Source organism: Monodon monoceros, unplaced genomic scaffold (assembly GCF_005190385.1).
Source record: "Monodon monoceros isolate NGI ecotype Baffin Bay Population unplaced genomic scaffold, NGI_Narwhal_1 Super_Scaffold_16, whole genome shotgun sequence".
Taxonomy (NCBI): domain Eukaryota; kingdom Metazoa; phylum Chordata; class Mammalia; order Artiodactyla; family Monodontidae; genus Monodon; species Monodon monoceros.
This window is the reverse complement of record NW_021703772.1, coordinates 33,140,223-33,165,077: the sequence shown is the minus strand read 5'-3', so window position 1 is coordinate 33,165,077 and position 24,855 is coordinate 33,140,223. Positions and strand designations below refer to the sequence as shown.

The 24,855-nt window shown below is 35.2% G+C and overlaps 2 protein-coding genes across 3 annotated transcripts in view; one reads left to right on the top strand and one right to left on the bottom strand.

Moving 5' to 3' along the window:
• The window catches only part of BMPR2 (bone morphogenetic protein receptor type 2), a 187,384-nt gene that overhangs the window by 88,869 nt on the left and 73,660 nt on the right, over positions 1–24,855 (top strand). For both annotated transcript variants that reach the window (XM_029224751.1, XM_029224752.1), the window contains exons 2-3: positions 509–679; positions 1,728–1,898. In XM_029224751.1, the coding sequence (XP_029080584.1) occupies positions 509–679; positions 1,728–1,898 (342 nt within the window). The remainder of the gene's footprint in view (positions 1–508; positions 680–1,727; positions 1,899–24,855) is intronic.
• LOC114896659 (ubiquitin-conjugating enzyme E2 variant 1) lies at positions 11,727–13,553 on the bottom strand. The gene has a single exon (XM_029224753.1). The coding sequence runs from the start codon at positions 13,551–13,553 to the stop codon at positions 13,110–13,112; it is 444 nt and encodes a 147-aa protein (XP_029080586.1). The 3' UTR covers positions 11,727–13,109.

Genomic DNA, 24,855 nt, shown 5'->3' with positions numbered 1-24,855 from the left:
CCAGATAGAAACCATGTACTATCCATTTGTAGTCTCTCCTCATCCTTAGTTTAACATGCCTAATGTTATGTTTAACATTTTACAACTGAGTATAAAATATGGTAGAAGTGAGTACTGTAGAATTTCCAAAAATTATTCAGCCCTCTAGGTTTGTTAATTTGTTTTGAATTTTTAATAATTTAGAGCATGGACATTTTTCTGATGATATTTCTTTATTCAGGCACCAATATTATTTAATAGGAGAAAGAGTGGTGAGAATAATTTATGTAAGAGGGTATTCCTTTTGGGAAATGAGTTTTTAAGTTTGCTTCTTGTTTGGAAGTTACAAATTAATTAATGAAAAGAAAGAAGTTATTGAATAAATACAAAATTGCGCATTTATTCAAGCCGTGTTAGGGATTTAGTAGGGAAATTTACAGTGCCTTTCTAAAAGGCTCTAAGATTTTATATAATAATGTTTTGCAAAGATTATCATAAAGTGAATTTGTCTTCTTTTTCTTTATTTTAGCTTCTCAGAATCAAGAACGTCTTTGTGCATTTAAAGATCCATATCAACAAGACCTTGGGATAGGTGAGAGTCGAATCTCTCATGAAAACGGAACAATATTATGCTCAAAAGGTAGCACCTGCTACGGCCTTTGGGAGAAATCAAAAGGGGACATAAATCTGGTAAAACAAGGCAAGTAATACTTTTTTTACCTAAAATAACTGTTTCATACAATTGAAGTTTATCTAAGAAGGGCATGGAAGTAGATTTTAAAACCCTCTGCAGGAGAACAGTAAGTTTAAAAGTGTGTATTCATGTCTGTATTCACACACAAGCTCCACATTTGCAAAGGGTAATTGTTTTTAGCTTATTTTAATAATATCTTATTACAATTTTAATAATATAATGCCATTTTATGAAGTTTAGAAAATAAAGAAAACTATAAGAGAAACAAATGTCTACAATTCCATACTTTAAAAAGTTTTTTTTTTGAACTATATTGGTTTATTCCCTTCAGGTGTGTTTTCTTTGTACTTCTATGTTTATATGTATGTGTACTATTTTTTTTCAAAATTATGGTAATACTATATAAATAATTTCATATACAGTTTTTCCCATTTAAATTATATCATGGATATTTTCCTATGTCTTTAAATATACTTTGAAAACACTTTCAAAATCTATACAATTTTTCATTGTATACATGTATCTCAGTTTACTTACACATTACTCTGCTGTTGGACATTATATTGTTTTCCGGTTTTCATTGTAATACCTAATGCTTCAGTGAACATCTTTGAACATATTTCTTTGATTGTATCTCATAATTTTCCTGGAATAGACTTCTGGAAGTAAAAATTTTAGATTATAAAACATGAAAAGGCTCTTCATAAAAATTGCCATGTGACTTTCTAGAAATGTTATATACATTTACATTCCCTCCAGCACTGTGTGTTACTGAATCCTTGTTATTGTTATATATAATTATTTTAAAACCCAGAAGAATTCAATAGATATAGACAAAAATGTAATCTTATTGATGTTTTAATAATAATTCTTAGATTAACTGTGAAGTGAAACATTTTATTAGTGGCTTTTTCCTTCTATGAAATGCTTGTTTATACTTTGCCATTATCTGTTATTAAAAAAATGTGGTTTCCTATTGGTTTGCAAGAGTTATAACTTATTTACATTATGACATATATAAACCTAACTTGTTTACATTAACATCAATTTGTAGGATGTTGGTCTCACATTGGAGATCCCCAGGAGTGTCACTACGAAGAATGTGTAGTAACTACCACTCCACCCTCAATTCAGAATGGAACATACCGTTTCTGCTGTTGTAGCACAGACTTGTGTAATGTCAACTTTACTGAGAATTTTCCACTTCCAGACACAACACCACTCAGTAAGTAGTTAAAGTAACCTACGTTTCCTTGTAATTCCTTTCTCCAAAGATTTTCAGAATTTAAAAATATATGAAAATATTCAGGTTGGGCCAGAGTGAGAGGGAGAGTTCCAGCATCATGAGACTACATCTAGCTAACACCTAAAATCGAAAATAGATACACCAGGATTTCCAGGGTATTGGTATATTATCAAATAAGTTTGAATCAAAATATAGTACTTTCCAACTCACATGAAGAGGAGTTAGGTAATATTAAGAACACAACATATGTCCTTACTCTTTCACCCAGCACTCCCATTTGTAGTAGTTTATCTTTGAAGACACATCTCCAACAGTATGAAAATACATATGCATAAAGTTACCGATTGTAGTATTGTCTGTAACTGTATAGTATTGGAAACTACCTAAATGCCTAAGAATAGGAGATTGATTCAAATCCACTATAGTACATACATGTGTAATGGAGTACCAAATATACAGCTATAAGAAAAAAATGGGTAAGATCTCTGAACTGATATGGAGTGATTTCTAGAGGTAACGTTAGGTGAATAAAAAGCTTATATAGTATGCTGTCTTTTGTGTAAAATAGAAAGCTTATCTTTACAAAAAGAAGCAAAGAAAGGATAAACCAGAAAATAATGAAGTTGGTTACTTACAAGGGTTGGAGGGAATGGAACAAAAAGGATACAAGAAGGAGGAAAAGTCCTCTGAATATAGCTTTATGCATGTAGTTTTGACTTTTGGAATTATGTTACTAATCTGTGTGTGCAAAAAGTATAATTAAATCATTAAGGATGGGAAGGGGGCAAAATCCCAAACTGAAAGCAAATGAGCCCAGTTGTATTTTACATAAACATCATAATCACACTTAAGGGAAAAAGAAAGAACTAATCTAAGCATTTTACAAAAACAGTATTTGACTGTATATACTCTTTTAGGCAATATATAAGAGATGGGAGAATTGCAAACAAATACTGAACTCTTTTTAGAAGGTTTGATTTTTAGTAGTGTGTACAAAGCAATTCTGAAACAATTGTAGATATATTTGTATTATAGGATTAAGAAAATGAGTATTAGTGTTGATATTCTTGGGAACCAGTGTTCTCACTGAAGGAATAGGGAAACAGTTATAGATGGGGGAAGAAAAGAGAATCCTATGTGAATAGATTGTAGTTCAAGGTATTATTATGGACTTACGACTTTAAAAAATCCATATGTATGTGTTACATGCATGTATATGCAGCCATGTATATATGTATTTGTATGAGTATGTATTTATATGTGTGTGTGTATACATACATGCCTACATATATTTCTTATCTCTGTTTGTTGAAAAAAATAAGAAGCAAAAGCACCCTTATAGCTATGAGTGTACATAATGCCCAGGTGTAGTTTCTGTTACGACTCCGCAGTCAGTGGAACTTGGGGTCCTTGGAAAAATGACTTATTCTAGAACTGGAGCAGGATAGGTGCAAGATAAACCTGCAACATCTTATAACACTAGAAGATAAGGAAAGAAGTACCCCCCGAAAGGATGGAGACTTGTCACAGTAGCCAGTTTGAAGGAACCTCCCACGAGCTACATTTAAGATCATTTTAGTGCTCAAGAAGTACAGTAATACGTTATAAATCATTGGAGGGAAAATGAATTGAGTCTATGCTGATAGCAGAGAAGGGAGAAGAGAGGGCACTTGTGTATAGTAGAATGCCAAGTGCCAAGTTGTAACTGTAGGTGTTGGAAAATTATCATTATGCAGCCATCATGGCAAGGATTGGATCAGGCAAGAATCATCCTAAGATCCTAAATCTAGGGGGCAGATTCAATAAGGACTGAGGATATTTGCATTCTTTTAGAGTTTGTCCAACATATTGCAAGGGAAAAATTAGTAATTATAAATTGAGGAAATCAGACAATAGCTTAACCAGGTAATATCATTAATGAAGGGCAGATGGATGTCCGTGATACTCTGAGGACACAGTGTAACTAATTTAGTACTGTATTTCAATCAAGAATGAATCTAATCACAAAGGAACATCAGGCAAATCATAAATTAAGAATGTTCTGTTACAAAAAGGAAGTTTGTTTTCCTCAAAAATGTCAATATCATATAAGAAGAAGAGACTGTGAGAAAGATTCTATATTAAAGGAGGCTAAGAAAGTTGACAACTAAGCGATACCTAACTCTCCTATATTGGATGTGCAAAATGTGATAAAGGATGTTGTTAATCCAATTGACAAAATAGATGATTAAAGATTTTTTTCAATGTTAAATTTACTGAAGCTGATAAGAATAGTGTGGTTATATAAGAGAATATCCATATTCTTAGGAAATACTGAGAAGTGTTTAGAAGTAAAGGGCCATGATGTGTGTATCTAACCTTCCTTGAATGATGAAGCAAATGGGGTATAATGGTAAGAAAAGTGAATTTGGATAAAGGCATATGGGTATTCTTTGTACTATTGTTATTCTTGCAACTGTTATAATTATTTCCAAATAAAAAGTTTTAATTTTTTTAAATAAGTTTTAAAAATTGAAATGTAGCACTTGTTAAGAATTCTTTTCTCTGTCAAGAAATTTTATCAGCCCATACTCTAAGATCTTCAGTTTTGGATTATTTCCTTTGATTTTTTATTTATTTATTTATTTATTTTATTTTTTAAAGTGTTTTTAAAATTTATTATTGTATTTTAATTAATTTATTTGCCTATATCAGGTCTTAGTTGTGGCCCACGGAATCTTTGTTGCAGCACGTGGGATCTTTCGCTGTGGCGTGCAGGCTTCTCTAGTTGCAGCACGTGGGCTTCTCTCTAGTTGTGGCGCATAGGCTCCAGAGTATGCGGGCTCAGCAGTTGGGGTGTGCGGGCTTAGTTGTCCTGCGGCATGTGGGATCATAGTTCCCCAACCAGAGATGGAACCCACGTCCCCTGCATTGGAAGGTGGATTCTTAACCACTGGACCACCAGGGAGGTCCCTATTTCCTTTGATTTATTGATGAAACACTAAACTGAAAGCAATAAGGAGTTTTTTCATGTAGTTTATCTACTCAAGGCAATTAGCTTTTATTGTGAAATTATACTGAATTGGCTATATTTATTTTCCACAAAAAAACAAACAAAGCAAGGTCTCTAATTTTCACATCTAGCTAGATGAAAGAGAAGTGAATTTGTCCATAAATTCACCTCAAAGATCTTTACAACTACATTTCAGATTGTTACCTAGATCTTGGTCTACTGTAATCTCTTGAATCAAAAGCAGGGAATGATTGCCACTATAAATCAGTAATGTTATCCTGATAAAAAGGGAAAGTGTTTTAAGTGTTCTAATTTGAGAGTGTTAACCCAATTAATGTATTTTGTTCTTCAAACAAAACAATCAAGTAAATTCATTGTTAGTAAACAAAATGAATATTTACTTTTATATTAATTTCAAGAAAACTAGTGCTTCCCTGGTGGCGCAGCGGTTGAGAGTCCGCCTGCCGATGCAGGGTACACGGGTTCGTGCCCTAGTCCGGGAAGATCCCACATGCCGCGGAGCGGGTGGGCCCGTGAGCCATGGCCGCTGAGCCTGCGCGTCCGGAGCCTGTGCTCCACAACGGGAGAGGCCACAGCAGTGAGAGGCCCGCGTACCAAAAAAAAAAAAAAAAGAAAGAAATATAACCACTACTATATAAAATGTCAGACATTTAGTCTGTAAATGCTTAGGTGCTTGACCAAAATAAAAATAGTTTTAAGTGTTGAAGTTTAAAGGAATTAATTAAAATATAAAATTAAGAAGCAGAACTTTTTGTTCCTTGATGTATATTGAATATTACATCAGTAGAAAGTTTGGTGGTAATGATTTTTTTTCTGTAATTTTTCATTATAAAAATGCCATTTATTGACTATTTAACATAGACATTGGCCAAATAAAGACATGTATTTAAAAATTACTAGAAATATGGTGCAAACTCATCAAAGGTAGAGAAGGAGGGATAGTTCAGGGTGGCTCTTTATGGGAGGTTGCCTATTATTATTATACTTTTGTATTGTTTGAATCTTTAACATAAGAATATATTTGTATATTACTTATTTAAGGAAGTATTAAAGGAATACATGCCTATTTATTCAGAAAAATAGAAAAATGAGATAAATGGAGAGGAGAATAATAATCTTTAAAAATCCCTACACCCATATACAACCATTGTTAATATTTTGAATATTTCTTTCTAGTCTTTTCTCTTTAATTTTTGTATAGTTGTATTAGTGATATAAATTTTAGACCCTGCTTTTTAAACATAATATAATATCTTCCAGGTATTACATGTTTCATAATCATCAGTTTTAATGGTTGTATAATATTTTACCAACTAGATATTTTTCTTATCCATTCCTCTGGTTTTGGACATTTAGGCTGTTTCTAGTTTTTTGCTACAATGCACATCTTAGTATATATAGCATTATATTAAATTATAATTCCCAGAATTGTAATTTCTATATCCACTAGTAACAGTATTAAAGTTCCTCATACATTGTCAAATTGCTTTTCCAATGGTTGAAACAGTTCACATTCCCATCAGTGATATACTAAAGTGCATATCTCATCATATGTTAATGAGCACTAGTATTAAAATAAAACTTTGCTAAGGTCATTTTGAAAATGGATTTACATTGTTTTTACTAATGAGGTTCACTTGTTTTTTGTTTTTTGAATATTTTTATATTCATTGTCCATTTGTAATATTATTTCTCAATAATGAAGCTGACTAGTTTTGAGAAAAATGATTTTTAAAAATCTTTGAACCTTGGCTCTTCCTAAGGAAATACCCTTAATATCTTTCAATAAAAGTTCAGTGCTCATTTTATAGTGTGTAAATTATACCTTAATAAAGGTATTAAAATGCTTATTACTCATTCTTCTGAGAACGGTGTTCACAGAAACAGTATCTCCATCCCTCACATGATGTTTTCGTGATGGCATTAAAGCCTTCTATTTGCATAGTATTTTATACTTTCGAAGTGCTCTCACATCTATAAACTCCTTAAAGATGTCTCCTTAATGTGTAGGTAGTTCAGTCAAAAATAAACCCTGTGTTTTAATGAGTAACCATACTACTCAGGAGGAGTGGATTGAAGTGGTTGTCTTTCTCTAGCAGATTTGACTTATAGCTTATCTTCCTTTAACTTTTTTCCTATTGTATTGGTACACAATAAAAGTCAAGTGTTAATATTTTGGGCCCCCAACCAAAAAAATTCTTTTCAACTTTTGAAATTATTTCAAACTTTTAAAAACTGCCATGTACCCTTACTCAGATTCACTAATTGTCAACATTTTGCTGTATTTGCCTTATCATTCTCCCTCTCTCTATATATGTAGATCACTATTTTTTTTAACCTTTTGCAAATAAGTTGCAGGCATCATACCTAAATTTTTATGTATTTTGCAGTTGTCGCTCTGTCTCTTCTAGATTCTAAAGTCTTTGGTGATAGGGACTTTGTTTTAATGCCCCTTTGTCTCCACAGTGACTGGTGCAGTATCAGGTACATAGTGGGAGTACAGTAAGTGTTTGTTGAATGAATAATTTAATAAACGAATATGTGCTAATGTGTAAATTTTGAAATATTGTTAAATCCTTGGAAGGAATAGGATTTGCCTTTTTTTAATCTGGCAAAAAAATGAATTTAATGGATTCACTAACTAATGGACAGGTGTTTATTTTTAAATGTATTTATTTATGGCTGCATTGGGTCTTTGTTGCTGTGCGCGGGCCTTCTTTCTCTAGCTGCAGTGAGCAGGGGCTACTCTTCGTTACAGTGAGTGGGCTTCTCATTGCAGTGGCTTCTCTTGTTGCCGGAGCACGGGCTCTAGGTGCACGCGGGCTTCAGTCGTTGTGGCATGTGGGCTCAGTAGTTGTGGCTTGCGGGCTCTAGAGCGCAGGCTTAGTAGTTGTGGCGCATGGGCTTAGTTGCTGTGCGGCATGTGGGATCTTTCTGGACCAGGACTCGAACCCACGTGCCCTGCATTGGCAGGCAGACTCTTAACCACTGCGCCACCAGGGAAGTCCCTGGACTGGTGTTTATTGAAAGCTGGTTGCTACTTTCAGTTAAAAGGACAAATGTAGTGAAATAGTTAAGTGGGATAGCAAATGCAGACAAAACAAATTAACTCTCCTGTTTGAGATTCACCATGGTATAAGTACAAAAAAGCCACGATCATTCCCCTCTCCTTTCCCTTTCCAAAAAATGAAACATCAGCCTTTAATTTTTAAGGTAATAGAAGAATATAAAAAACTTTTCCTAAGATTCTGTTATACGATCTCATTTTCAGAGATTACTCTCAAAGTACAATTGTAGTGTATTTTAATACTGGGAAAGAAAACAATGCACAAGTATCAATAGATTATGGCTGTTTAAAAGACCACATGGTGAGGTTAAGCTCCAGGGAACAACAGAGGGGTACTTAATGTTCTCTGAATCCTACTCATTTCTTTCTAGATTGTTTTCAACTGAACAGTTTGCTTCTTGACATCAAACCATTCGTTACTGTTACTGTAATTATATCTTTCTCGTCAAGTATGCTTCTGTACAACATCCACAACCACATTTACTTGCCTTCTTACTTGCTATCCCTTGTACATTGAGTAGGGTTAGATCCAGCAGCAGTAAAGGAATGTATGGATGATTGAGAATAACAAGGTATAGCTCTCTTTCAAAAGAAGCTTGTTTTTTTTCCCCAATCTTCGTTGAAGCTGAAGACAGTGAGGTACTGAGTGATAGAAGCTAAAGCATATGATAGTAGTGGATCTTTAAGAATAATGTGGGGGGAGTTGTTAGGGGAAAAGGTGATGGACTAACCACAGGACCGTAAGTGACTATCTGTAATTTCTGCCGAGCCACAGAGTGTCACATTATAATAATTCAAGGATTACTTTGATAGTTATAGGATTGGAGGAAGGTACTCTACTTACCTGTAGTCCTTAAATTTTTTTTAATTACAGATTTTGTGTAGTCTTATAAAACTGCCCTACATAGTTTTTTAGAGGCAACAAGATAGGGCACAAATAAATGAAACCTCTGCCACCTGTTCACTCAGGTGAATCTGGGTAACATACATATGGGAGTTTTTATAAGTTTGAAATAATCTCAAATTTAAAAGTTAAAAAACTTTTTGTTGGGGGCCCAAAATATTAACATAAGGCATTTATTGTCTACCAATATAATTATAGGCAAAAAGTTAAAGGAAGATAAACTATAATTCAAGTGTGACTGGTTCCTGAAAATTTTAGCAGAATGGGAAGTCCACTGATGCCTTTATTGAGACATAAGTGAAATGTCTGCTTTAAAATAATTAAACACCAGCAGTTAATTATTAATGTTGGAAAAAGTTATGTGAGCATTGTTATGTGCCATAAAAATTAAGGTTCTATTTGGACTGTAGATCACCAATGATTTCTGGCTAGTTAGGACACTAGCTCTCTGTTCTCAAAACCTTTTTCCTCCAGTCATCTGAAGTATAGTTTACATGTTGTGTTTCTCCATTAAGAAGAATTATTACCATTAAAAAAGAAAGAAAAAGAAAGGCAAAAGAGGTTCTGATATTTAGAAATGTGTGTCAATTATTTTGCTGTAATCCCTGATCTGAGGTTGTTGGCAACAGAGGCTTATAGCATGTGTTCAAACAGAAACACATTATGAGATAATTCTCCAAAACAAAACTGGCTAGTGGTGAGGAGATTTATGGATTAATAACTCATATTCTAGGTCTTTGTACCACAATCATTACTTTTTCAAAGATTTTTCTGTTCTACTAGTGAGTCTGTTTCAGTTGTTTATCTCTTTTTAAGGGGATAGGTACCATATTTGACTGTTTGAACTTTAAAAATGAGAAAATATGAGAACCTTAATAAATACTAGCCAGTAGTTCTGTACCTGTTTAGTACTTAATTATACGTAGACCTGGCTCTAGACACAGTTATGGAATTAAGGAAGATTAGATACTTTTCTTCCCTTGAGATCTTATTTTCTGAGGCCCTTTCCTTTCTGTTAGGAAACCCTCCCTCTGTTGTGCTCAGTATGATATGTTAACATTTTTAGGCACTTCCCTTCCATCCCCCTTCAGCATATGCTGTTCTTAATCTTGTTTTCCTCTGGCCTTAAGACATTAGTGTTAGATATTTATTTAATGAGTGTTGCTTCTTAAAATACTTGGCAGTAAACTTAAGATTCTTAGAGAATGTTTTTCCAGATGGGATAAATCTTGTAGAGAAATTTCAATTCACTTTATCAGGATTATAGAGTTGTTAGAGCAGTCTCTTTTCAGTAAACATATAAAGGGCATTCAGGCATTTAGTATATAGACAAATTGAAACTAGCTAAATAACATTTTTGAGTACTCACTAAGGCCTCTATACGCACTAAACCTTTACATTTAACCCTTACAGAAACATATGAAATGGTTACTGTTATATTCTTATTTTCCATGGAGAACACTGAGACACAGATATGCAGTGTACCAAGTCACACAGCCAATGAATGGTAGAGCCAAAATTCAAACCTAGGTGTTTTGGCTCCAGAGTATGTGTTACCAAACATTACTTTCTATTAGTTTTAACCATTACTCTGTATATTCAATTGTCATTAACCATTACTCTACACTCAAACAGGGGATCTGTTAATATTTGTTTGTTCATTCATTTGGGAGAGAGATTGAAAAGATTTTTTTGAAAATGTTTATCACATTTCCTAAAATTCAAGGACCACTTCTATTTTTCTTCATATAACCTCATTTAAAAAAAACACAACTTATATGTATTTTAAAGGGTAATTTCCCATCACTATTATAAATGGAAAGCCAGTGTTGTTAGTAGAAGGTAACTTTAAAAATTATTTATTTAATTGTAAATAAGGTGAAAGTAAAATCATATTATTAATTAGCTAGATATTGTTGCTTATCAAATTGTTTGAAACTTGAAGCTTGCTTTCTCTGTGTTAAAAGAGGAGACTAGCAAATGTTTGTTAGGAAATAGAATTACATTGTCACCAAGTTGAGATTTTCTTCTTTAGTAATTAGACAAAAGAAAGAAAACTAACTTTCAGTAATAACATGTCAATGTACTCCTAAAACCAGAAGTCTGACACTTTAGGAAAGTGAACTATATTATTCTGAGTCTCTTCCAACCATGAGAGACTTTGTGGCACTTAATCTGTTTAAAAAGAAAGCCATTCTTGGGACTTCCCTGGGGGTCCAATGGTTAAGAATCCACCTTCCAATGCAGGGCATGCGGGTTTGATCCCTGGTCAGGGAACTAAGATCCCATGTGCTGCAGGGCAACTAAGCCTTTGCTCTCTGGAGCCTGTGCACCACATCTAGAGAGAAGCCCGCACACCGCAATTAGAGAAGCCCGCGCACCGCAACGAAGAGCCCGTGCACTGCAAGGAAAGATCCCACATGCCTCAGTGAAGATCCCACATGCCACAACTAAGACTCAACGCAGCCAAATAATAAAAAAATTAAATTAAAAAAATAAAAGAAAGCCATTCTTTAAGTAAGTGAATTTATACCTACAGTATATTCTTTTACTTTCTTTTTTTTTTTTTTTTTTTTTTTTTTTTGTAACGCACACTTTTTATTATATTAAAATCAGGCAATGGTCTGACAATAAAAAGTCTAGCTATGGAATACTGTTATGTTAAACTTTACTTACAGGATGTTAAATCCTTAGAACTAAGGTTTTCCCCAGAAAAAGATGAATGGAAACATCAATTGCTTTTCAGACTTGATAGCTGCTGCTTCAAAAGGTGGCTTTACACAAACACTAAGTTAAAAAAAAAAACAAAAAAAAAACCTTAGAACACAATGAATTGCTTTTATTTCGGTATGCGTCCAACATCTCAGCATTTAGTGGTCCTGAACAGAAAAGTGGAAAAATGCAGCCATTGGCCAGGAATTCCGGGGATCTGCCGTGCACACCGAGTTCTTTCTTATCCCTGCTGAGGACCGAGAGAAGCAGCAGCACCGAAACCAAAGTGTGCACCGAGTTCATGGTTCTTTTTGTTCCAGTTGTCAGATTCCAAACTAGACCCAAATGGATTGCAAGGATGACCAAATGAGAGCCCTGTTTAAAACTTCTTCAATTTTTAAAAGCTAAAGCAATTACAGGAAAAGAAAATTCATTCAGAGGGATCGTGTGTGCTTACAAGTGTCTTCTGTGGCCTTTCTCCAAGTTTAACCACCAAGGACTTTGAGAGCTGGCAGGTCTGTGACCCTGGTGACTGTTCTGTTCACCTTATCAAAACCTGAGCTAAGTAAACGTATCAGCTGAGATGACAGCAGAGGGTGGCAGGGCTGAGAACCCAATATTCATTTCCCAGGCTGGTGGAGAGTAAGTAAGTGTGGTTCCAAAACTAAATGAGGGAGGTCAGATATGCTTTCCAACCTTACCTGATGGCTTCTGGCCAAAGCAAGGAAGTGTCATGGAAAGTGTTGGGTGGTGATGGTGCAAAAAGGGACTTGAGGAGGAGGAAGGACAAAGCAGCACCCCTCGATTAAGGTGGAGGGAGAAGATATGGGGAAAGCCCTGAATTCCTCACCAAAGGCCAATTTCAGAGGGGAGCCGAGGGGGTTACAATCTATGCTTCGGCCAAGGGTGGTAGTGGAGAGTGGGAAGAGGATGGTGGCTTGGAAGGGGGGCAGCATTTAAGACTTAAAGAAAGAAACCAGGGGTGCAGACAAAGCATCCCCCACACCCAGCAGGAGTCCCACAGGCTGTGACCTGAAACCCTTACATCTAACTCTAAGAAGCCACCCCAAGCTGGAGGGCTGTTGCAGGGAGGGAGGAGGCAGGGGGAGGGGAAGGGGAGAAGGCAGAGACCCCAGGCCATGTAAATCAGCAGCAAGGTGATTGCGTGGTGTGTCTTTTCACAGTTGAGTTAGATGTGCCCCACCGGTTATGATGGGAATCAATTTAAATATACTTTCTTGATCCCAGAAGTTCAACTATGTGGACAGTGGTTACACTTGACAGGATGATTTGTTATAGCACAACTTATATATTTCAAATGGACAAAAAATTAGTATCATTTACAGTATCTTAAGATAAACTGCCTTTGAATGGGAGCTTCCTTTCCAGTACTTTGAGGTCTACAAGACGTATCTAGAAAACTTACTACTGTGGAAAATGAAGACTGCTTAAATCGAATGGGGGTAGGGGAGGGCCTGTGGTTTTTCTTTTTGATTAATTGCTGTAACACTGTCCTTCAGGAGGCTGAGGGAGTTTCACATTTTCTTTAGACATCATTAGGCGCCGGAGCTCTTGCAGGACAACTTTGATGCTATATGAGTTCTGCCATTTTGCTAGCACTGATATGGCTCTTGGGTCCACCACTCCATTAGAACTATTAACTCCATTCATATTAATTTTTGTTACAAATCTTACAAAGGGGGGTGCTTCTGGGTATTTAGGTCCACATTCTATTTTAAGGCTGTATATTCGGTTTTCATAAATTGTTCTTGGAGGCCCAATTATCATCCCTGTCCATCTTGTAAGTGTCATGTCTTCGTCATCTTCTAGACCCCAGCTAACTGTGCCATCTCCTACTCCTTTCTGGCCTTCTTCGAGTTCTTCCAACAGTCGGAAATTGCGAGGGACTTTTACTCCCGAGCCCGTGGTGGCTGCCATCTTGCGTTGCTGTCGCTTCTTTTACTTTCTTATACCCTTAATTCATCCTTAATGTGCTTGTAAATTCCAAGAGTTTGAAAGAAGTATATAATTATTGCAAGGTTCACAGTTATTTTAGAAAATTTTCTTGTTAAGACTTCTGGAATTGGTATAATTAACCTCCCTAACTATAAACGAGATAATCAAGTTGGTAGAAAAGCCAGCAAAAATTTGTCATTTAAAAAATATTAAATAAACCTAACTCATTTAGTGGGAAGTTCTTAGATGAAAGTCAATATAAAAATGTAGAATCCTTTTCTTTTCTTTTATGTACATTATTCATTAAGTTGATGGTTGGATCAAGTTGATGAGAAATAAAGATCAAACTGCATCTAAAGCTAGGTATAAGAAATTCTAATTTATGCTGTGCTGTTAAGATTAGAAATTCTAATTTCAGAGTCTGGCAGCAAATGTCTTTATCTCACACTAAGCTAGAAAAGAAAGCCTACATTCAGAGAGCTGACATTTGCATAGGGCCACAGGTAGGTTTTTAGCTATTGTGAATTTATACTAATTTTTTTCAGTTTTTACTGCTTCTGTGACAGCATTAAAGTGATTGAGTAGACAGAAAATGGGAAATAAGAATGTTTTAAAAGTCTTTGCTTAATACTTCATGAAGCATTTTAGCAAGGAGCAAAACAAAATATGTCATTCCTTTTTATACTTATTAAAAATATTAGTGGAGAAAGAGTGGCACAAGAGAAATAGAGGAGTATATCCTTTAGAAAATATTAATTCTTTAATGTGGTAGTAATAAGATTCTATTTACACATGTTATGTGTTGTTGGTCACACAGTTTTCATTCTGAAGTTTTGTTAGCTCTGTCCTATTGAAAGTCCATCCCATTCCATACCTACCTACTTTGCTCCTATTCTCTCAAAAAAATAATCACTCTTCCTTTTGGTGTTTTTAAACTTTATATTACTTGATTGTCTTGAAGAGCAAAGCCAAACCTGTTGGCTAATCTGGCTTTACTGATAAACTCAGTGGAAGTTTTTGGTCTGTAAAATCCAAATCCCAAGTGTATATGGTAGAATTGACTGGTGTTTAAAAATAAATGTCTCCTGAGATACAAATGTGTATATTGATCAAGAAATAATTTCCATGCCTTTATTTCAGTATATATAATTTTTCTTGTCTTTTATGATTTCCGGTTCCATTTGTGTTCCTCTCTGTCTGTCTGCCTGCCTTAACTGTGCTTCATTTCCATGTAGTATCTCTCTGATAACTGAGAATTTTCTGCATCTTTTCATATGGAAAAACTGATTATTCTTAAATCCATAAATATTTAGTGGTTTCAGATGCCAACATATCATAAGAAGTAAAGTCATAGATACATGAAAACACTTCAAATACATTCAAAACCAAGATGAAACTGTTACTAACCAGGGTTCTTGGACTCCTTAATCAATAGAAATTGATAAGAGGCCAGGCAAGAAATTCAGGCAAGGCTTTGTTGGGACTCCTGCTGCAGCAGGAGGGAGTGAAAACAAGTAACAGATTCCTTTGCCTGCTCCCTGGGGTTGCGGGGGGGGTGAGAGCTGGTCCCTTATATGGGGTAGGGTAGGGGCCGGTCCTGGCTTTGAGCCAGAGGGGTGACTTGGGTGGTTTGCCTACCCCCTTGGTGGTGCTATGTGCAGGGGGTATGTGTAGTACCCTGCTTTCCCTCCTGACTCCTCAAGAAGTGGCAGTTGGGTTTTTTGTCTTTTTGTGTCTTGTTCATAATTTGCCCCAACTGTGAATGCACGCAGTTATTTTTAGTCCCTTATCATTTCTTTGTATTTTGTTGCTCCAGGAGACACTGGTCCAGGTGCAGGCATTGCAGTAAAAGGTCCCAGGTCCCAGGTTCTAGCCTGTCTCAAAATTAGCTGTGGTTTGAATAGCAGCTGTCTTTAAAATAATATGTTGATTTTTTAAATTGAGGTGTAATTGACATATGAATATATTTGGTTTCAGATGTTCAACATAATCTGTATAATAATCTCCACACACTCTGTATCTATAACCTAAGTTTTTTTTTTAATATTCCACATGAAAGTATTTGTATAAATATTCCACATATGGTATTTGTCTTTCTCTGTCTCATTTATTTTACTTAGCACAGTTCCTTCAGGGTTCATCCATGTTGTTGCAAATAGAAAGATTTCCTTCCTTTTATGGCTGAATGATATTCCATTGTGTGTGTGCACACACATGTGCGTGTGAATGCATGTGTATATGTATGTACTTATATACATATACCATATTTTCTTTATCCATTCATTTATCAATAGACACTTAGGTTGTTTCCATATCATGGCTATTATAAATAATGCTGCAGTTAACACGGGGTGAATATATCTTTTTGAGTTGGTGTTTTCATTTTCTTCAGATAAGTACCCAGAAGTGGAATTGTTGTATCATATGTTAGTTCTATTTTAATTTTTTGAAGAAACTCCATACTGTTTTCCGCAGTGGCTGCACCAATTTTCATTCCCACAAACAGTGCGCAAGGGGTTTCTTTTCTCCACACTTCACCAGCACTTGTTATTTCTTGTCTTTTTGATAAATAATGTTTAATAGTAGGTGAACAGACATCGTTGGCTGGGAATGCACTGATGGCTTCAAAATACTGTTTTAAGTACTTCTCAAAGTGTCTCTTTAAAAAGGTACATTTTATTCTAGCCAAATATGAAGTTAGCCTAATCATCTGCTAAAAAAATAAAAAGGATCATCTGAGGGAAGGAAAATACTAGATTTCCAAAATAATCATTTGATTCTTTGGGTGGTTGTATAGCATAATGATGAAGAGCATTGGCTCTCAATCTCAGTGCCTGGGTTAAACCTTGCTGTTTTACTTGCTAAACATAACCTTGAGCAGGTTACTTAGCCTCTCTATGTATCAGTTACCTCATATGCAAAATAATAGTATCTAATTTATATGGTTGTTGTATAGATTAAACAAGATAATGCATGTAAAGTGCCTAGCATGTAGTAAGCATTCAATAAATAATGGCTATGATTAGGAGGGAACCGTCTAAGCCACCTATTACAAACATCCTCCCTTATTTAATTCTTTTTTTTTTTTTTTTTTACTATGAAGGATACTTTTCTGCTAGTTTTACTTTATTATATGAGGCCTATATTCTGTGATCTCTTTTAAAATTAATTTTTATTGGCGTATAGTTGGTTTTCTGTGATCTTTTTTTATTTGCAGGAAAGATTGTTACTGGGTTTCTCATTAAATGTATTCAGGTTCCTATGTCCTTCTAGGTGAGAAATAGAAGATAGTATTTCCTGCATCTTTCATCCCCCCACAACAAAAACTATAAGAAGTTATTCCTGTGCGAGTTTGGGATTAGCAGAGGCAAACTGTCATACAGGATGGATAAACAACAGGGTCCTACTATATAGCATAGGGAACTATATTCAGTGTTCTGTGACAAATCATAACGGAAAAGAATATGAAAAAGAATATATATATAACTGAGTCACTTTACTGTACAGAAGACATTAACACAACATTGTAAATCAACTATACTTCAATAAAATTTAAAAAATTATTTTTGAAAAAATGGATATTCTGCTTAATTTTTCCTAAGTGTAAACTTCTCAAGGTTTTGAAAAATGAATAAAACACAGTTGATCTTCAGGATTCCATATTTGTGACTCCTTACTTGCTAAAATATATTTTTAACCCCAGAATCAATACTCACAGTGCTTTCTCAGTCATTCACAGACATGAGCAGAATAATAAAAAATTTGAGTCGTCTAATGTGCGTGTTAGCAGCTAAGGTCAATCAAGGCAAGGCGCTGCCTTCTTCCTTGAGCTCTCATACTGTAAACAGGTGTCCTCTTCGTAGTCTATTTTGTGCCATGCGTTTTGCATTTTTGTTGGTGATTTTTTTGGTTTAAAATGACCCTCAGTTGTAGTGCTGAAGTGCTGTTTAGTGTTCCTAAGTGCAAGAAGTCTTGATGTGCCTTACAGAGAAAATACATGTGTTAGGTAAACTTCTTTCAGGCATGTTATAGTTCTGTTGGTCATGAGTTCAATTCTAATGACACAATAATGTACAGTATATTAAATGACTTTTTTTCTTTTTTAAAATTAATTTTTATTTGAGTATATTTTACAGTGTTGTATTAAAGTTTCTGCTGTACAGCAAAGCGAATCAGCTATGCATATACATATATCCCCTCTTTTTTGTATTTCCTTCCCATTTATTTAGGTCACCACAGAGCATTGAGTAGAGTTCCCTGTGCTATACAGTAAATGACTTTGAACAGAAACACATACAAAAGAAGGTTATATATTGGTGGATTGACAAAAATGTTTTGACTAGAGGCTCACCTGACCCTGTATTTCCCATAGAAACAATGATTCAGTATTTGCTAATAAAGTGTTTGCAATAATTTTATAGAACATGACTACCACAGTTAACGAGAATCAAATGTACAGATGCTCCTCAACTTACGATGGGGTTACAGCCTGATAAATCCATCGTAGGTTGAAAATATTGTAAGCAGAAAATTCATTTAATACTCCCAATCTAACAAACATCATAACTTAGCCTAATCTACTTACACATTCTTAAAACACTTAGCCTACAGTTGGGCAGAATCATCTAACACAAAGCCTACTTTATAATAAAATGTTGACTAGCTCAGATAATTTGTCTAATACTGGAAGTTAAACACAACTGGTGTGGGTACAGAATGATTATAAGTGTATTGGTTGTTTACTCTCGTTTTCTTGGGGCTTACTGGGAGCTGGAGCTCACTGCTGCTGCCCAGCATCACAAGAGAGTATGGTACCTCTTATGGCTAGCCCAGGAAAAGCTCAAAACTCAAAATTTGAAATATGGTTTCTACAGAACACATATCATTTTCATACTATCATAAATTTTAAAAATCCTAAATCAAATCATCATAAAGCAGGGGCCATCTGTATATATACTGTGGTAGGCAACCTCTGACATGGCTCTCAGTGATCCCTGTCTCCTGGTATTCTCACCTCTGGGTAATCCTGGCTCTCTGAATGTGGGTGGGACCTGGTGACTTGATTCTAACAAATAGAATACGGCAAAAGTGATAGGATATGACTTTTGTAGTTAGGTTTTGTAAAGACTGTGACTTCTGTCTTGCTGGTATACTCTCTCTGGCTCTTCTGTGCCAGTTCTGATGAAGAGGGCTGCCTGGCAAAGAACTGAGGTTAGCCTCCTGCCAACAGCCAGCAAGGAACTGCCAACAGCCCATAAGGAACTGAATCCTACCAACAACCACTTAGTAAGCGCAGAAGCAGTTACTTCACCACTTAAACCTTGAGATAACTATGGCAGTGCCCTAAACCTTAATTGCAGCCTTGTGAAAGGTCCTGAAGCAGAGCACTCAGTTAAGCAGTACCTGGATTCTGACAAACAGAAAATGAAAAAATAAAGGTGTATTGTTTTAAGTCATTAAATTTTAGGGTAATTTGTTATGCAACAATAAGTAATCAATGCGTGTATAGTTAAATCCATATAGTTACATATTAAGACATCTAAACACAATAGTTGAGATGGAGCAGGCAATAAAAAGCTGTGCTGTGTTTTGACTTTTGGCAGCTTTTATTCTTTCTCCCCAATGTTCAATTATTATTTTCAGTTCTAATTTTTGATAATAGTGACCACGATTCCTTCTTTTTTATTCCTTTTTCATATGAAGATTGCTCTATGTAGAGGAAAAAGTTTGAGTATTACAATTAATATCTTACATTTCTGTGTAGATTCAGTAATTATTAACATATTCAAAATTTGCTTTCTTGCCCACCTCCTTTCTTTATGGATGGATGGACAGATAGATACCTGTTTTCTTATTGTTGCTGTTGTTGAACTATTTGAAAGGAAGCTACAAATATCACATGCATCTCTTAGAAATACAAGACATCATTCTCAAATCCAAGAAAATTAACAGTAAATTCCATAATATCATGCAGTATCTTAGTCCAACCACAGACTTCCCCATAATGACTTTTATAACTTTTTCTCAAAACAGAATCCAGTTAAGGATGATGATACATTGCATTTGATTGTTTTGTCTCTTTAGTTTCTGTTAATCTAATACAGTCTTCCCCTACCCCTATAGTTTTACTATACATGAAATAGACTTCTAGAGAGTTTAGGCCAGTTGTCCCTACATTCTGGGTTTGTTAAATTGTTATTGTATTTTTAATCCCTTGAAATTTCTAAATTGGAAGTCTAGAAGGTTGATTTCATTGGAGTTAAACATTTTGGCAAGAATACTTCATGGTTGATATTGTATACTTCTTATTGTATCATATCAAGCACAGTATCATTTAAAATGATGACTCTCCATTGGAAACGTACATTTTTTCCTTTGCAATTAGTAAGTAATCTGCGGGTAGTTACTGTGGCACCGTGCAAACAATTTTGTTATTCAACAACCTTTTCACTTCATGCATTGGTAATCCTTTCCCAAACTTGTTATTATTTTAGGGTTATAAAATGGTGATTTTCTTATTATATTATTTATTCTATTAATAATAGCTGGCATTCTTGTGTTAAAAAAAGAAAAAAAAAGAAATGAACAAAAGGTCATTTTTGTTTTTGAGTATTACTATGAACCTGTGGGGTTTTTTTTAATGCTAAAATAACCATGAATTTGGCTAGAAGAGTGCTTTTAAGCTGGTTCTCTGTCCTTTTTAAAAAAGTAACACCTTTATTGAGATACAGTTAACATCATAATATTTTGATGAACTGCCAAACTGTTCTCCAAAGTGGATGAACCATTTTACATCACCAACAACAATGTTGTCCATGTCTACAGAAAAAGGCAACAGGGATTTTGATAGGTACTGTATTGAATCTGTAGGTAAATTTGAGGAATATTACCATCTTAATAATATTAAGTTCTTTAATCCATAAGCATGAGATGTCTTTCCGTTCATGTAGGACTTTTTTGTTTTGTGTTTTGGCCACACCACGTGGCTTGCAGGATCTCAGTTCCCTGACCAGGGATTGAACCCAGGCCATGGCAGTGAAAGCACTGAATCCTAACCACTAGACCACAAGGGAACTCCTCCCATTTAGGACTTCTTTAATTTCTTTCAACGATGTTTTGTAGTTTTAGTGTACAAGTCTTAACACTTCCTTTTGCTAAATTTGTTCCTAATTATTTTTGTCTTTACTGTAGCTTATTGTCTTTAACCAAGATAGCTACACATTGAGTATACACCATTTATAAGAAATACATTTTTAAAATATTTAGTTTTGGTAAAATACATATAACAGAATTTGCCATCTTAACTGTTTATAAGTGTACAGTTCAGTAGTGTTAAATGTTGGTGGAAGGAGAAAGTCGGAGGCTTTGGTGTTCATAGATGAATGTAGGAAGTGGGGGCAAAAGGGGGAGGAGAGAACTATTTTCCAGATATTCTCGGTAGCTTTACAGTTCTACTCCCAATTCATTTCCCTATCCTCAAGTCTACTTATGGCATTTATTAAAGTAGCAGGGAAATGTAGCCACCCTAGTATGTCTGTCATTGGACCATTTTTTGGCTGTCGATTTCACTTTCCCTTTATTCCTGCGATCATTTACTAAGTACTGTAATGTCTTAACTACTTTTTTAAAACTAAAAATTTTTTTCATAGTCTTGCCAGTTACTTTGATTACCTTTCAATCCTAGGATACATCCACAAGACCTCAGCCTATTCCATTACATATCCCTATATTTTCTACTCATTTCCTCTGCATTTCCAAGATGTTCAGTAATTTGTTAAATTAATTAATTAAAGATTAATTGATAAAATGACTGACATAGCTTCGTGAAAATGGCTTACCCAACAAGATCTATTGGTTTAATGTTATGAGAAAGCAATGTTTGAAGGGTTATATATTAAAAAGAGAAACTCCTATTGACTTCAATTCTGAAGTGTTTTAAAATGAAAAAAAGAAATGGCATTCTTTTTTTTCTTTTAATTGAACTAGAGTTGATTTACAATTCTGTGTTAGTTTCAGGTGTATAGCAAAGTTATTCAGTAATATATTTATATTCGGTCATATTTATATACTCTATCAGATTCTTTTCCATTATAGGTTATTCCAAGATATTGAATATAGTTCCCTGTGCCATACAGTAAATCCTTGTTGTTTATCTGTTTTATATATAGCAGTGTGTATCTGTTAATCACATACTCCTAATTTATTACCCCCCTTTCCCTTTGGTAACCATAAATTTGTTTTCTACGTCTGAGTCTGTTTCTGTTTTGTAAATAAGTTCATTTGTATTATTTTTTAGATTCCACATATAAGTGATATAATATTTGTCTTTGTCTTTCTGACTTAGTTCAGTTAGTATGATCATCTCTAGCTCCTTCCATGTTGCTGGAAATGCCATTCTTTTTTTTTTTTTTAGAAATGGCATTCTTTAATTTCAGTTTCTATTAATATTGGCACAGAGATTAAAAGCCTGATGTTTAATTCAGGCTTTCTATTTTAGAATTTATGGAGTATGTTTTTCTGCCTGCCTTTGTTTTTTTGTTATTGTTATTTGGGTTTTTGTTGTTGCCATGAAATAGAATTTTCCCTACTCGTTTTTATATGCGATTTTACTTTTATATTTTATAAATTTTTTTATTTTACTTTTGGCTGCGTTGGGTCTTCATTGCTGCGCATGGGCTTTCTCTAGTGGCGGCAAGCGGGGGCTACTCTTTGTTGCGATACGCGGGCTTCTCATTGCAGCGGCTTCTCTTGTTGCGGAGCACGGGCTCTAGTTGCATGGGCTTCCGTAGTTGTGGCCCACGAGCTCAGTAGTTGTGACTCGCAGGCTCTAGAGCACAGGCTCTGTAGTTGTGGCGCACGGGCTTATTTGCTCCATGGCATGTGGGATCTTCCCGGACCAGGGCTCGAACCCATGTCCCCTGCATTGGCAGGCAGATTCTTAACTACTGCGCCACCAGGGAAGTCCCTTATATGCGATTTTAAAAGAGGTTTTTACAGAATTTTTTTCCCAATAGAAATTTATGCTTATATTTAAAACAGTAGTTTACAATTATTTCACTACAGAGACTTCTTTTTTTCTACCTGTCCTTAGTCTCTCCGTGCCATTTTGGGGATGATTTTGTCTACCACAGTGTATTTTATTTAGTAAAAGATCACTTCTTTTCCCTTTAAAAAATTCAGTCAGACACATCTCAGTGCCAAGCCACCTAGCAAGTCAACATGGTATTTCTAGTTGCCAAAGCTGCTGACCAGAGGTCGGTGTTTTGAAGTAAAGGAAAAGGTTATTTCCTTTATCAAAGACTAAAAATACACTGAAATAAGTGCTAATAGTATCTGTAAAGTATTTTATAAATACTGGAAATTGTTACTGAGTTCTGGTCTTTATGTGTATGTATATATCCTTGATATTTTAAAAATAAAAAGTTATCTTTGAAAAAGGTGAGAACCATTCTCTTAGGGTGTTTTTTTAATTGTGGTAAAATACGCATAACATAAAATTTACCATCTTAACCATTTTTAAGTGTACAGTTCAGTAGTGTTAAGTACATTCACATTGTTATGCAACCAGTCTCTAGTCTCCAGTCTCATCTTGCAAATCTGAAGCTCACAAAAGTTAAATATAATGTTCATCTTTGGGGAGTATTAACATTTCTTACCCCACAATACAACCAAAGCACTTTGTTTTAAATAAACAAATATCATTTATTTTTCCAATGTTAAAAGTTCATTCTGTAGTTAATAGCGGGGTTATAGGCATTTCTTATATAGACTTTTTTGTTTGGATGTTAATATGTCTACAATTGTGAGAAAAACATGGGTAAAACTAGAAAAAATTTTTATTCTAAACTATTCCTAAATGTCTGATTTTTAGATAACTTGAAAGTTGTATATATTTGCACACATCTCTCTAAGATGTTACGTGAGCAGTAGGAGGTATACTCATTTATTTGTCAGCTATTGCCAATAATACTCATCAGTAAGCCACCTCTAAGTTCAGTGGCTTTAACAACAACCATTTATTCTCATAATCAGTGGTCTTGCAGATCTGCTGGAGTTTTCCTGATACAGGCTGGACTGAGCTCCAGGCTGCAGGGTCATTTCAGGTCTTCTCTGGGGCTCAGGATAAAGAGGCAGCATTCTACTCAGAATAGTTCTTCTCATAGTGGATTAGTTGATCACAGAGAGTTCGAACAAAACCACCCAAGCATATTTTAGATCTCTGTTAGTTTTATATTTGCCAACTTCCTGTTGGCTGAGTAAGTCACATGGCTAAATTTATTGGCAAGGGGTGGGGAGCTACAGTCCATCTACCTCCATAGGAGGCCATAGCAAGAATGTGGATCTATTTCTGTTACAGAAAAGTGAGAACTTTAGGAAGTAAACAGAATTGATTTCTAAACTTAAAAGGCAGATTTTTTTTAGCACCTATATATTTAGTACCAACTCTTTTCTATATGTTATAAATTCCTCACTCCTTTTAAAATAAAATTTGTTGTATATAAGATTGGACATCTAAAATGTACCCACAAATGGTATAAATCAAAATTATTTTTACTCTGCTAGCTTTTAATACAGATGTTTTAGTTAGGTAATTTTCTACGTTCTTTTAAATAGTCTGTCAGTTACTGTAAAGATCAATACTTTTTCTTTTTTATTAGGTTGGTATTTTTTTATATCGTAGATATTAATCCAGCTATATCAATAATCACTTTAAACATCGATGTCTTATTTTTTATTTTTATATTATTTATTTATTTATTTATTTATTTATTTATTTATTTATTTATTTTTGTGGTACGCGGGTCTCTCACTGCCGCGGCCTCCCCCGTTGCGGAGCACAGGCTCCGGATGTGCAGGCTCAGCGGCCATGGGTCACGGGCCCAGCCGCTCCGCAGCATGTGGGATCCTCCCAGACCGGGGTACGAACCCGTGTCCCCTGCATCGGCAGGCGGACTCTCAGCCACTGCGCCACCAAGGAAACCCTTAATTTTTAATTTTTAAAATAAATTTACTTATTTATTTTTGGCTGCGTTGGGTCTTCATTGCTGCGCATGGGCTTTCTCTACTTGCGGCAAGTGGGGGCCACTCTTCGTTATGGTGCATGGGCTTCTCATTGCAGTGGCTTCTCTTGTTGCAGAGCACAGGCTCTAGATGTGCGGGCTTCAGTAGTTGTGGCACACAGGCTCAGTAGTTGCGGCTCATGGGCTCTAGAGTGCAGGCTCAGTAGTTGTGGTACATGGGCTTAGTTGCTCTGCGGCATGTGGGATCTTTCCAGACCAGAGCT

What these genes read in the sequence shown, in the direction of transcription:
- LOC114896659 (XM_029224753.1), bottom strand. Translation starts at nt 13,553, where the DNA reads ATGGCAGCCACCACGGGCTCGGGAGTAAAAGTCCCTCGCAATTTCCGA.